General features: G+C 33.7%; 1 protein-coding gene across 1 annotated transcript; it reads right to left on the reverse strand.

Annotated features, from left to right (window-relative positions):
- Positions 1 to 3,509: 3,509 nt before the first annotated feature.
- LOC135840415 (suppressor of lurcher protein 1-like) lies at positions 3,510 to 9,200 on the reverse strand. The gene is made up of 6 exons (XM_065356941.1): positions 9,066 to 9,200; positions 6,610 to 6,787; positions 5,732 to 5,949; positions 5,413 to 5,626; positions 5,077 to 5,339; positions 3,510 to 4,773 (listed from the first exon to the last, which is right to left on the reverse strand). The coding sequence occupies exons 1-6, from the start codon at positions 9,121 to 9,123 to the stop codon at positions 4,697 to 4,699; spliced, it is 1,008 nt and encodes a 335-aa protein (XP_065213013.1). The 5' UTR covers positions 9,124 to 9,200; the 3' UTR covers positions 3,510 to 4,696.
- Positions 9,201 to 15,538: the final 6,338 nt, after the last annotated feature.

Consider the following 15,538-nt stretch of genomic DNA (forward strand, 5'->3'; position numbering starts at 1 on the left):
GATGGCACCACTCGATTTCTTCGCAGGTCTAGAACCTGAGATTGATCAATTCGGTCCAATGTACCGACTAGAAGACTTCACTGACTTTGTCATAACCGTACGCAACGAATTTATCATGATTCCATTAGACGTCACCGAACGTGCCAACGATGATAATGACAACTACGAAGGAAATGACGACGACAATGCGTCCAATGCGGGAAACGATGATAGCGATCGTGAACTCAACGCCTCAGTACAGCAGCAACTCGCTGCGAATAATAATACTCAGCAAAACCAGCAACCAAACGCCGTTGCTGGACCATCGAGCCAACCCGCTCCTACGCCACCTGCCGACAACGCAGCATCCGCTGGAGCTGGTATTAATCAACAAACTTCACAGAGCATACCTGCTCTCGGACAACAAACAGTGAAAATACCCGGAGGCACGGCTACTATCACAGTAAACTCTCGCATATTCTCTCCAACGCGTAATACTACGCAAAATGCCCCTACTTCGGGTCAAAGTGCGAATGAGATATTTCAATCGATCGATAGTCTGGCAACACCGCCAGCATCTCAAGCTCAAGCTACACCGTCAGCTCCGGCTTCACCGGCGCTACCTGCGTCAACTCAACCGATTGTCCAAGGGTCACCGCGATCCACCGCACCGAATTACCTCAGCTTCGCACCCAACCCGAGCCCACGATCGCTTGGAATCGAACACATGGACACCAGCACAGCGCCGAATACACCGACGCAACCTCAAACCTCATTCGCATCATCGGTGGCTACTACGCCAGCCAATACAACGTTTCAATCGCCGAATACATCGGTACAATCCACACTGTCATCAGCGACAGACGAATCGCGAATGGAAGACGAGCCTAGCGTAGCTGAGCTCAAATCTCCGATGAAAGACAATTTCGACGATTCGAAAAACGAGGAAGATTAAATCCCTACTCGTAAGAGTCGTATTTAGGCTACCTACCTACACGATATCAAAAACTGGTGAAATTTTTAGTCAACTTTTCCCACTGGGAAATTTATTAAAAAAATAAATTTTGGCAATGTAAAAAAGAACTTCAAAATTGTAGGTACCTACCCAACAAAAAGTAGGTACTGATAAATTCAAAAAAGGTTTCTATACCTAGGGCCAAAATTTCACCAGTAAAACTTTCAAAATTCACTCGAAGTCGCCAATATTTTCGTAGTTTTGACCATTTTTATTTATTTATTTTTTTTTTTTATCAAAATCGAGTGAATTAACGTAGTTTCAATAATTTAAAATTGTCCAAATTTTTACAACGCCTACATCGGCGTGATATTTTCCATATCATGTTACTAATTGCTATGGGTTTTCGCTTTACTTAGCAAATCATCGAATGTCGTAACGATTCCTGGCAACGTTAAAGCCAGTCGACTCAGCGTAGTAAAGGCGAGGGACTGTACCGCCTCAACGAAATTAATTTTCCATCTCGTCGTCGTACCATCACGTTATCTACGATTTTCATCCGACGGTTCCAGTATTTTCAATCGACTCTTCAAAGATAAAAAATTGTATACGATTCATTACGTCTTGCTAGTCGTTTTCTCGCACCTGCGTGTGCAATCGATGATTTTCTTTTGTGATGTTGATGTAAACAGTGTAATTTGTCCGATTTGTAATTCATTCAATGATGTTAGAATTGTGTAAAATATCATGTACCCTGTAGTAACTAGTTTACGGTTACGTGACCGTTTTTTCATTTTTCCTATCTTGTTTTTTATGTTTGTTTTTGTTTAATTTTCAATCTTTATTTTTTCTTAATTTTTATTTTTTCGAAACACGTGGACCAAAATTGTAAATTTTTTCAAAAGAGGTGCTCAATTTTTAATTTTTAAGCATTTGTTATTTTGTTTTTATATAAAGCGCCAGTAAAAGAAGATAAAAAAGAAGTCCACTATTAATTTGTAAAAAGTGTTTGTTTTATGTATTTTGAATGTTTTTTGACGTATTTTTTGACAGTTTTTGATGTAATTTCGCCCATTTCTGCCACAGTGCAGTACAGCTGACCTGAAACAGAATCCACTGCGATTCGAATAACGGTTCGCTCCTCTTGGCTTTTGTCTTATCTCCAATTTTGACCGGAAGGGTACTCCAGCCACTGCGCTGAAACAGAAAAATTTCGAATAGATTAGGGAAAAGTCTTCTTTTTGGAAACTGTCTTGTAAGTATACTGTACATACCTGGTACACCTGGCTCATGTGAGCTGCTCGCGCTTGCCTTCGGTTCTCGGATCGCTGGTGGGCAGTGCAGTGCACTGAGTTCAGGGGTGGTAGACGAGTGCAGTTACTTACGTACGTGGGTGAAAAGTGTATTTTCTCTGCTCCTACTTTCACACAGTGAAACACACGGGGGGCAGGGGACCGATCCTACATCGGGTCAATCACCTTACAGGTGCGTCATATAACTCTCATAATATCCGTATGTTCCTCTGTGGCTACTCTCACGAGTAAACACACGAAGGGGCATATGTGAGAGGGATATATGCCGTTCCTGTAAGGGATATTAGGGACAGATTACCACCCTTGTGGTGGTAACACTGAACAGCGTCGCGAGCTGGACGTCGAGTCCGGTGATCGGCGCTGCGGCCGTTATTCGTCATGTACTACTGTGTAGTGTCGGGTCAGTTAATTTGAGTTTATTGGGCACGTTTGCGTGAATGGTTAATTTGAACTTATTATTTCTTTGTAATGTCAATTTGAGTTTATATGGTTAATTTGAGTTTATCAGTGTATTAATTGTGTTAAACGGTTTCGCCGAAGAAGGCAATTATTATATTATTGTTTCATTGTGTAATTGTGTTTAAATCGACATGTATCGTAATTGAATACAGAATTCTACCAACACCGCGTGTCGTGTATTATTCTGTGTAATATTATTTACCAATCTAGCCGGGGTAAGTCTCTTCTTAATCCATTATAGGAAGTCAGCATAAAGTAATATTTCACATAAGTAATCATAAATAATGTAGGCCACACGAAAAGGGTTAAAATAATAGACTAGGTAGTTGTGGATATACTACATAATGTTTAAATTTATTATTATAGTTCCTCCATATACCTACATACTCCTATAATATAATTTTCTTGGAATTCTTTCAATCATAATACTTATATCATTCCTGTTATTGAAAGTACATTTTCAAGAAATGTGGCAACTAAAAATTGCTTCCAGTGTGGATCATTATAATTCATAAGCAATAGAGACTAGAAAAAATGTCAAATAGTGGAGGAAGGGTCTACGATAGAATGGGGAAAATACGCATCTAACAATATTATAACGAAGTGCTTGTGGTTCACTGTCATTCTGCTCCTCAGCTCCTATGCTTCGGTTTTCCCTCAAATTCTTCAAGTAGCTGTGGCTCGAGCCGTCTCACCATTATGCAAGTTGCCTCCGCTGATTCAGACGTGAGTAGGTAGTGCAAAATGAGCGAACCTCTATCAGTGAATAGGTTTAGGTACCAATCTCTTCAATCATTAAACAATCAATTAGGTAAGTATTTATTTCATAAGTAAAAAAGGGTTACACTTTTGATAAGCTTAGTATAAACACAACATGAATGTACATATGACACATGAAATTGAAATTATTTATTTAAATATGTTTCATGTATCATTTCATTAGGTAGGTACTTATAATTATTAATATCATTCAATTTACACAAATTTTTCAGTATTGTCAATGCACGACAGCACGAGCCATATTGTATTGCTATTAGATATAATTTCATCGATTTTGAAAAATAATATACCTAACAATAATTATGAATTGCTTCTTCCAAATATGTGTTTATGAGCAGGTAAGTAGGTAGTACGAGTACGTAGGTATAGGTAAAGGTATATGCATAATAGTAATAAAAATGCAGAATTAAAAAAATTAAAATGATGATGTAGGTAGAAAATAATTTTAAAAAAAATAATAGGTACTTTATGAGTAGGTATATGGACTTGTCAAAAAAATTATAGAGGAGCGATATTCCAAAACGCCCTATGTCCATTTTAAAAAATTAATTTTTAGTCTGGTAAATTGGCTATTTAGGTGGGTTTAACTTTATTTGGGTGGATTTATGATGTTAGGAGTGTAGCTATACACTTCATCCACCAGATACCGCTAAAAAAATTCAATAAAAATGGACAAAGTGCGTTTTGGAACACTTTTTATTTTTAAAAACGCGATTCGAAAAAAATGGACTAAGGGCGTTTTGGAATATCGCTCCTCTATATAGGTACCTATCTTGGCGATATTCAAATGAAACTTAACAGTATAAAGATGAAAAATGAAGCCAACGTGAGAATTCTTTTTTTATACGTAAAATTTACACATAGGGACATATAGAAATATTAATTGTATTTACAGGGTAAGTAAAAATATCGGGGGGTACCTCAACTTCCTACTCAACGAAAACACAGCACAGTTCTGTGCGTGAAATGTAAGTTTGGCAACACAACTTCAACATTCGTATTACACATTAATTATAAGCTGCCTGCGTTTTCGTTAGGTGGGTAGTTGGGGTACCCATTATTTTTACACACCTTGTACTTTATTAGTTAGTACGTTTTGAAATCATCAGTGAGCAAATACAGCGAATAAAGAGAAGAGGAGGGAAAATAGGTATAAAAAAAATCAGATGAGTAACTTATTTCGTCGGATTTATATAATTACGCTAGATACTTAATTGCAAAGTTTTTGTTGAAAATGTAGATATTTATGGAACAACAAGTACAGGCAGACACATATGGATCCAATACCTGTGAATAAAAAAATGAATGAGTTGTAGGTACCTTACAATAGTTCCAAACAAAAATAATGTTGAAAGAATCCAGGATGAAATGAAACCGAAAAAATTATAGGTAATCGTAAGTATTTCGACATTTTTACCCCAAGAACCTTTTCCTCCCCATCCCATTCTCAAAGATTTTCACAAACTTGAAAATTATCAAATTCCGAATTTTCAACTATGAAATCCAGTGACAGTGGCATCTTGGGGCACTTCATCATGCATACAAGTTTCAAACTAAATTACCTATGTGTAAGAGATAAAATTTACTTACTTGGTATTTTATGATCACATACATTAGGCACCGTCTCATTGGTAAATAAGAAAGTGGCGCTGAATCCCACAAATTCATAATTGGCTAATTCTACATCCGACAAATTTGTCTGATGGTAAAATATAATAAAAGCGGTCCTATTGGTAATGGTAATATTGAAAATTTCTGTATGATTTCCACAATACTCTCGTTTATCGTCTGCATTTCCATCGCTTGAGGTTAAAACTTGCAGTTTGTCTTTTTTTTCTATTTCTTCATTGCAGCTGTAATAAGTAAAGCAACAGAAATTAATCGCAATCGTGTGGTAGAGCTATTCAAAAAATGTTATTTTCTTACTCTGTTGATCCTATGAGATTGAAATGTGTGAAATTGAAGAAAATATTGCTTTCGACCCCTCTAAAGGTATAATAACATAATATGTGCGTTGGATACATTCCGGGAAAATTTGGACTATTGAATGTTCCGTTAGGGTAATCTGTGCTATCGTATGTAAAATCACAACCATAATTGGACTGATCATTTGGTGGAATTTTAAAATCGATTCCATAGTCTACAAAGTAGGATATGTTACAAAATATAAGTTGTTGATGAATTCAAAATAATATATAGGTACCTACGGATATAAACAAAAATGAGTATAAAAATATTTCATTACTTTTAACAAATCTAAAAGAAGCGTTAAAACCAATCTCCTGGTTTTGTTCTCTCAACAAGTTATTGGCAGGAACTACGACTGGTTCATAACGCAAAGAAAATTGCTCCTCTTCAGACATGATCGGTAATGGTTTGTGATTCCCACAAAATCTCTCCCAATCTGTACTTCTATCTGTTTTTTTGTAACTGATAAATGAATCTGAATTGTCTAATCCACATCTGCAGCAAGACCATAAAAATAATATTTAATTTGCATGATAGCTTAAAATTATTGAAATCTCCTGAAAATTGAACTCAAATTTTCAAAGTTGAGCTTTTTTAAAATTAGGTGCCGAAAAGTTATTATGACATAAATTTCAAACCTCACAGTTATAGGCTTTCAAATTTCAAAAAAAAAAATCAAAATTTGGTTTTACTTATTCATGTGTTGTTTGCTAGTTTTTCAGATGTGTTAATTTTAAAGTTTAACTCACTTTTTTTTTACAATGTGGCTCTTGGACTTGACAATATGCCTCCAAGTTTTACAAAATTAAGAAAGTCGTGTGAGCTGTAGTCTGTTTAAAAATTAGTAAGCTCTCTTTTTTGATTTTAAAGAAATTCAAATTGATTTGAACAATGGCTAGGTAGGTACCTACCTACACTTCAAAATCGATTAAAATTTACATTTTTGCGGAAGAGAAAAGATAATTTTTCGGGGAGTTTTCTCAAATTCTAAATTCATTGTATATTGTTATCCTATCCTTCCATCATCGTCCTAAAATTCGTGTGATACATAATGGATAATACAAATACACAGGACACAGGTACCTACCTATCGGTGGCTCTAAAAATTAAAAAAAAACATATTACAAAAACACCAAATTTAGGTAGGTAATATACCTTTCGTTCTGGGAGCCTTTTGAAAACAAATTGAATTTATCGAATGTAATTTGTACTTTTTCATCTTGATGTCCTCGAAAATAAAACATTTCAACATCGGATGAATTGTAAGAATATGGAAACCATCTTGAATAAAATGATCCGCTGGGCATCTTACTACTATCGAAAATCTTGGTAACTGCAAACATAATTTTCATAAAATATTTAAAAAATTCGCATTTAAAAAACGTGAAAGCGTACCTAGGTAGGGACCTACTTTAAAACTAAATCTAATGTAAGTAAGTATACATACATACCTACCTACCTACCTTAAGTATGTATTTGTATCTACCTTATCTTAGGAACACGAAATTAAGTACGATATTTTCATTCACTCGAGCTTAAAATTTCCATGCACGCGTTTATTTCTTCCCTTTCCTCTCGCCATACTTCTATTATGTATTAGGGTATAATAATAATGAAACTAATTTCATATTTTTCGCACAAATTTTCTTTCTGCTGCTTTTACGGCAAATGAATTATAGTATCGCTCGTTATGAATATTTTATTTATTTCACTTTCACAAACGAAGCTATAATACTCAATTACAGTTTTGAAATCTGAGATTTGTTTTTAACAAGCTTGTTTCGTGGAAAACCTTGACTCATCGTTTTCAAAATGAGCCAAAAAATTACGTCATCTTAAACGTAGGTAGTTAAGTACGTTCGTTTTGTGTTTGAAAAACATGTGAATTTTGTCGATGAAGGTTGATAAAATTTAGATAGGTACTAAAAGTACCTAATAGATATCATCAAGAGGTGGCGGGTGTCTAATCCTGAAAGCTATTCAAATTATGAAAAAGAAATTTCTTCCTCGGAATTATCATATTATATGGCCTATACTTCATCCCTTTTCATATGCAAAAGATTGAAATTAAGATCTCTAATTGAGACGACAGTACTTATAGGTAAATGCTAATCATATCATCTTCCATTAGTTGTTGTATTATATCTTACTTTGGGGTCAAATTTCTGAAACGTACCAGCTGAGAGTGACGAATTTGTCAAATTATATCAGAAATGGATTTCAAAATTAGGCCTTTCTACATATCACGGTACACAAGTTCATACAATTATTTTAAAAAATTTTAGTCATTTTCCACTGTTTTTACGAAAATTTGAAAATTTTTTGAAGATTTCGAACAAATTTTATCACACTTATTATCAATTCAAAATTCAGACAAGAAGAATGCCTACTTTGTACGTATACGTACACCATCTTGAATTGAAGTTCATTTAGAGTGATTTTAATTGGAGAATAACTTGAAAACAATCGTTTAATGTAATCCCCACAGATGCAGTAGCAAATGTTAATACAAGACATACTTATGTGGACAGTTTTTTGGAAAAATCTTGAATAATTTTTGACCATTTTGATAATTTTACAATTTTTGAACACCAATTCAGAAGATGAAAGTTTCGGTGAGGTATTTAAAATTTTTAATGCCTAAAAAGGTACGTTTTCTTGTAGCTATTTCATAACTTTTTTCAATCACCTTTCTTCAATTTCACAGAAGGGCAAAACGACTAAAACTCGAGTGCCAGGATTTAAATAAATTTATCTGTCCAAAATTTTATTTGCAACCCTTATAGTTATAACTGAGCTGTTTGATGCTGTGAAAGAAGCCCATTGAACAGTTGAATGACAGAACAGAACATTTTTTAAAGGAAACTAAACACAAGGAGTAGGAGGGTTCCTACTCAAAATAAATTCCAAGTTGTCATAAACAACTAGTGAAAATATTTCAAAAATTATTCTTATAATTTTACAAAAAAAAGAGAGAAGATTTGTGGTTTTTAGTGATGGAATTAGAAGGTAACTATTTTTATAAATTCTAAAATTACGAATTCATCATTTGGCCAATTTTTATAAAAATTTTAATAACAAAATATTTTAATAAACAATTGTTTTTATTCTATTTAGGACATAAAATTTACAATGAACCAATGACTATTAATAATGATAAAAAATTTATGTACCTTTCTCAACATCACGACATCATTTTGAACCTGTTACTTTCACTTCTCAACAACTTTTTCAAGAAAATTTTGTATGAAAGTAGGAAAAGGGTATCCGCTAAAATGTATAGGTGTACGCCACGAGCAATGAAATTTTAGAAATAATGTAAAAAATTGGTTTAAAATTTTTTAAAACCATTAGTAAATTATTCAAAGAAATGAAAAAATTAAAAATTTGCATTTCAATAATTATTCTTTAGCATAAATTAGATAAATTACTTACTGAGAAAATGAACAAAAAATGACATTTTTTTGCAAAATAAGCCTACTTAAAAATTCTCATAAACAGTCTAAGGAAAATTAATAAAGCAAAAATTAAGCCCAAAAAATTTTTATACTTATCGTATTTTATGCAGAGAACCAATCTACGATAAATAAATAATTAAAACTGATAATTACTTTCTCTCGCACTAACGGTGGCAGTTACGAAAGTTAAAATCACTGAAATAGAATGCATAATGCACCCGAAATTCCTCCGGCGTGAGTCTCCGTTGACGCTTAAATCTCCGACAATTTCGCGTAAAGTATTAAATGAAATTCAAGCGAAAGATTGAATGAAATGTTATTTTTGCGCATGATCCGGCGCAAATAGTTTATCAGAATACAACTTAATCGATGAGCATCACGAGGTTTCTCCAATAAAATCTATTTTTTTGTGCAATAACAAATATATTATGTTACTGTTGCTGCGGAATAAGTAACAGTGGAAGAACAGCATTTGGGACATTATGGCTCCACTTTATCTGGGTCATTTTTGGAAGCGGGAAACTAGATGAGACTTGATGCACCGTGTAATTTTTTCAAAACGCACAGTCGCGGATATCTATAAGCGACACGCTCGTGTTGCACCCTCGCTCTACCGCCTACCAACTTCAACGATGAAAACGACCTGAAATTTGATAATTTTACTCATTCGTTTACCTAATATCAAGTGCAAGTACCTATAATACAGTGAAAAGAAAACTATCAAAGATGATTCAATTCTAATTAACCACAACCGCATTGTAGATGAATATTAATTTTCTCTGGAAAGTAAGTAATTCTGTTGCTGAAATTTGATCCAATAGAATAGACTAAAACCATTTCGAACAACAAATTCTATCGAGAGACTAATCGGAGAAAGTTGAAAATTTGTAATGACTGATGTTACTTGGAGGTATTTGTAATTTTGAAATATTTGGTGTTATTTAGATTGCATAAAGGAATCATGACAGGCGTATAGGTTTCGTTTCTTCAGTAGGTAGTTTACTTGAAATAATTATAAGGTATCCAATTTGAAACTCGAAGGAAGTGTGATTGGAAACATTTAAAACGTACTAATGAATTTCCTAGTGTAGATTCTGGGCATTCAATGAAGAAAAATGATATCACACCAGAACTTTTGAAAAATGACTACCTACCTACCTACTTACTATGTACTTTCTCCAATTTCAAAATTATACGAGTAGATGATTACGTACATACGAGTATGTAAGTAATTGTAGAAATTCTTGAATTTCAATGAGATATGTGAGGGCGCATACGGAAAGGGACCTACCGACCAAAAAAAAAAAAAAAAAAGTTCTCTGAAATTGTTGTAGGAACTCGGTTCCTACAACAATTTCAGAGAACTTTTTTTTTTTTTTTTTTTTGGTCGGTAGGTCCCTTTCCGTATGCGCCCTCACATATAATCGACCAAAAAATCAATCAAGTAATCAACTACCTACCGATATATAATCATTCATTCTTTTTTTTTCTTTTTTTTATGACAAAACCACCAATACAAAGTCATTTTGAAGTTTTTTTTTGTCATTTTGAGCGTACGAGTAGAATGCTAGATCTCCAAAATTCAAACCACACCATCCACTTTATGTATACTCCTAGTCATGTCGGCATTGAAGGAAATGAAATTGTTGACACCTATGCAAAATCAGTCACTACCCCCCACCATTCACCATTTTCACCCCTGACGATATAAAATCCTTCTTTAAACAAAATACTCACTCTAAATGGCAAAATTTCTGGTCAACACAGACATCAAATAAACTTTTTCAACACAAAAAAACAGTCTACCCCTGGAAGAACCTTGATCACCTAAACAGAAGAGAAGAAATAATTATAACCCGTCTAAGAATAGGTCACTCTAAAATCACACACAACTATCTCTATCAAAAAATTCCAAAACCACCCTGTCAATTCTGCAGTGAAAATGAACCTACATCCATCCAACATTTACTGTTCATCTGTCCTAAATTACAGCAAACAAGACTATCTCTCCAAATAGACCCAAACTCAATGACCATCCCAGATAACCCTTCTGAAATCCAAAAATTTATAACCCTACTAAAAAACACCAACCTAACAAACCAAATCTAAACCCTTCTATCCACGGGTGTAATAATCCTGCAATTATAAACACCCCCCCAAAAAAAAAAAAAAAAAAAAAACTATCTGGGCAAATTCTAATACATACTTACATCAATTTTAATTTTTTTTAAATCTTTACCTGAAAACTTAAAATCAAGGATAGTTATTACCTTGTAACGACTGATTCTCACCTTCCAAACGTTCAGGAAATGAAATTTTGTAGGAATTGTCACCGTTATGTGACTCGGTGCTGTCCTACGGTACTTTCTTAGTGAAATCTGTCGATTCAGCAGAAATGTTGAGTCCGAATTTTACCAATTAAGTATTAAATAACGGGATTATCGGCCGTTGTTCACCAGCCGAATGCGTGGATCGAGAAGATGAATTTTTAATTCGATGTCTTCTCGTCTTGTAAAGAGGTCTCGTTTTATTTTTGATGGTCTAGATGTCCAGTCTGGCTATTTTTTACGATTCGGTTTAGGATTATGATTTTTTTCGTTGTAGGATTTATTCCTAATTTTCAAAAATCTATGAAAAAAAAATGTCAGAAAAATGAAAGTCTTTTTTGAAAATTTCACATGGCAATTTATTGATTCGTTTCAAGTACATATTACTTCGATGTCACTCGAAATGTTAGACATAGATTTTTTTTAAGTTTTCAAAAGTCAATGTGACGTGGACCAGCGCCTCATGGATGAGCGTTCATGAGGGAGGAGAAAGTAAACTAGGTACTCTAGAAAGATCAATTTGTCAAAAATTGCATTTTTTTTTCATTCGTTCAGAAAGAAGAGTAAAAATTATGATTTCTCATTTGGTATCTATTTGAATTTCTCTGTGTGCTCCATTCTATGAATCTCCATGTTACTCTAGTAAAAAAATAAGCAAAATCGTCAACTGAATAAGCGAGAGGTTCTTTTCTACTGTACGTAGAATTAGTTGAAAATTCTACAGCCTATAAAAATCGTAAAATTTTTAACGCTGGGGGAAAATGCACTTTTGAATGCAGAAAAAAATGGCAGAATTAGGTCAAGGAAAAACTTGTTTACGTAGTCTAGCGTTAATTTTGGAAAATTGTACTTAAATATTACTTAAAGGAAAAAAATTGTTACATCGGTATAGATATAATTATAGTCATATGACAATACTATATAATACAAACAAACCGAGCTATAATCGTCGAGTCCCAAGATTATATTGTCAATATCTCAAGGTTAAGGTTTTCGCATTTCATTTCATCAATTTTTCTGTCGATTACCGGTTATTACTTAATGGTAAATAAAATTATTATCAACTTGGATTTTCAGTTGGTGGAATTTCCGATACAAATGATGCGATATGGACTGCTCTCATGTACATACACTCATGGGAAACTTGAGTAAATTACGCGACTGTGAAAAAAGTCTCATACTAAGTCGTGATCAAGTATACCAGGAAATAACCATATGTTACACAAGTTGAACCAGTAATAATTGTAACAATACGTTAATGAGCTAATGAACGCTACTTTATCTTCAAAAAAAAAAAAAGTAAGGTAATGTCCTCGTGCTATTTCAACCACATGCAGCTTTTGGTATAAAATATGTGTAGGAGTGTGTGACTTATATAAGTACCGATAATATTTTAGAAATTAAGTAAAAAGTACGAGATTGAGACTTTTAGGATCAAAATCATACCTACTTGTCAATCACCTTAGCCCTTACGTAGGATAGAAACTTTAATAAAATTTCATTCGATTGCGGCGTTGTATGTACCTCTACCTACCTACAAATTATTCGCCAAATATAAAAAAAATTCAAAACAGGAAATTCGACCTTAATAGTTGCTTAGGTCATCAACACGATAAAAAAATCATGACCATAACCATGCGGTAATAAATCTAGGTTAAATATATAATTCGATACGTATTACAATACGATTAACAGCATTTGAAATTTCACGAATGACAAAATGATGAATAGAAACGCAGATAAATGCACCGCATTCACCGTACAGTTAATATGTTTTCAAACATGTTTATACGATCGAAAGTAATGTGCTTTTACAAACACGTCTGTTTGAGTTTTATTTCAAAGCTGGCGACAATCCTCCTTTAACAAGTAATCGAAAATCGCCAGGGCCCGAATATTGCGATAATTCACCGTCTTCCTTGGAACGAACGTCGGTCGCGTCGTTTCTCTAAAATGTCTTAAGAGGTAATTGATACAGAAATGACACGCATTGAAACTTTTAACTGGGGCTTAGTAATCTCTTAATGTAATAGGTTTCGGTAAATTGATCGAGTTCGGCTTTGTTTCTGCACATCTATGTAACGGAAATACACGTGTAAGTTTACCATTGGCGATGAAATCAAAAAGATCGTAATTTGCTGAATTGTCGAATCAAGAGAAAGGTATAGGTAGCAGTGTAGACACATTTCTCACAGTCGCAGTTCGCTGTTGTAGGTCAAGGTGGCGATTATGCAACTTTTAAACATTATTGTCAGTATGTGTATTGTACCTATATAGTATGTACGTCCACCTATCCAGACATATTAAATCAAATTTTAAGCTTAGGTACCTACTGTTTTTCTCTAGTTTTTAAAAATTTTAAAATTGAATTGTAGTTCACGTACTTGAATATGGTTGACTTTTTGTGGAAGGGGTATTGAGTTTCAATAATTTTAGACGGGTTAAGTAGGTAGACATGTTTCATTGGCCAAAAGTTACGATCATTAATGAAGAGTAGGTAGAGCTTCTGTTATTTCCTCAGGAATGACTTGTATATTTACATTTGATTGATGAATTATATTAAGAAAATCACGGAAACGTTATTGTGATAGTCATTTAATAATACAAAATGTATACATACTTACCGAATGTCTCAAGGTCAAACTTGCAAATTTTGGTCTCGTTTTCTGAAGGAAAGTTACTTTGGTTATAAACAGTTATGATTTCAATGCGAAAAAAAAATGAAACGATGACCACATTGAAGTGGGTGCATTTCCGTATAGGTACCTTTAATTGCTTTCTCTCCAATGAAAGTCCATTTCGTTGACCTATCTCTTCACAAATGACGTGACTTTGTGCAGAAAAATAGGTACATACCTACAAAAGTGGAACCTCTGAGGTAAAATAATCTCGTTACATCCCATAATATCTGTAATTGAATATGTTCCTACCTAAGTACGTATATGAATCTAAATTTCCTTCCACAGTTTCATCAAACTCCCTCTCCTCCTCCACTCCTTCCTTCCTTCCTTCCTTCCTTCCCTCCCTCCTTCCGACATTAATGCGATGATGTTTCATGAATGTACGATTCCTCGAAATATATTACCTACCTATGTTTTTAGTGTAAAGTATGTACAGGGTGCCCAGAAATATCGCGAACCCCTAAAAAAGTTTTCTGCTAAATGTGTCGGTTGATCACAGTGAATGATAATAATGATAGGGCATGATTGGTTGTTAGACTGAGGTGATAACATTCCACCAATCATAAGCATCTATTTTGCATTGCCAACCTATAACAATTTTTAATAAAAAACTTTCGTGAGGGTTCACGATATTTCTGGGCACCCTGTAGGTACTACTTACATTATGATTACTAAAAATTAATGCTTATTTAAGCTTTTGAAATCTTGAATAGTCAATTGGGCATAATAATTGGGTGGATCGTTTTTTAGATTTTTTTTTGAATTTTGAAAAAATTGCGATTAGTGACACCTACTTTTTTATTCTTTTTAAAATTTTTGAATCAAATTCATGTTCAAAATGAATAAAAATCATTCTTCAGTCCTCAAAAAAGTGCAAAAAAAGGCCAAAGAATTCCAAAAATTTACATTTAAAATTTTTTTTGTAAGTAGGTATGAACAATAGGGATAAATTAAGTATTCACGTATTTTTAGATACCTACAATGAATGCTGTTTTTTGAAATTGTTCGGCCCCTTCTATCTTGCTGAGGGATGGAAAGTGGTTTTTATGCAATTTAACCTCAAATTGTGATTTCAAATGAAAAAAAAGAAAGTTGAAAATTTGAAATTTTGAATCCAGAGATCCGGGTTCCTATAATATAAGTGTTAGAGGTCTAAAATTCTATACACGTTCATCTAAGCCCGCTTGGCTGTTATTGTAATTCCTACTTCATTAGGATCCGAAAGAAAAATGCGAAAATGACCCAGCCCCAAAGTAGGTGACAGATCGATTTCTGAAATTTTTCGTTGACATGAATAGGCAAGCACTTTTTTGAGAACAAAAAACTTTGAAGTCTCATATGGTATATCTCTAGATTTATCAAATTTTGGTAGAATATGTTCATAGCACTTTGAAGACAATAAATACCTACTTATCTAAGAAATTCGAAATGAGCAATTGAAATTTTAAAAATTCAAAACTGAATTTTCAAAATGAAAGGTTACTTAGTTTTCTTAAGTATGATAAATTCAACTATCCTTTACAGATTAAAAAAAAATCAACCTACCGTGTGAGGACTAATTTTTACCTATCTATCTACCTACCTTTTCCGATAAACAAATTTTTAAAACCGGATTTCA

The sequence above is a fragment of the Planococcus citri genome, chromosome 3 (assembly GCF_950023065.1).
Source record: "Planococcus citri chromosome 3, ihPlaCitr1.1, whole genome shotgun sequence".
NCBI classification, from domain to species: Eukaryota; Metazoa; Arthropoda; class Insecta; order Hemiptera; family Pseudococcidae; genus Planococcus; species Planococcus citri.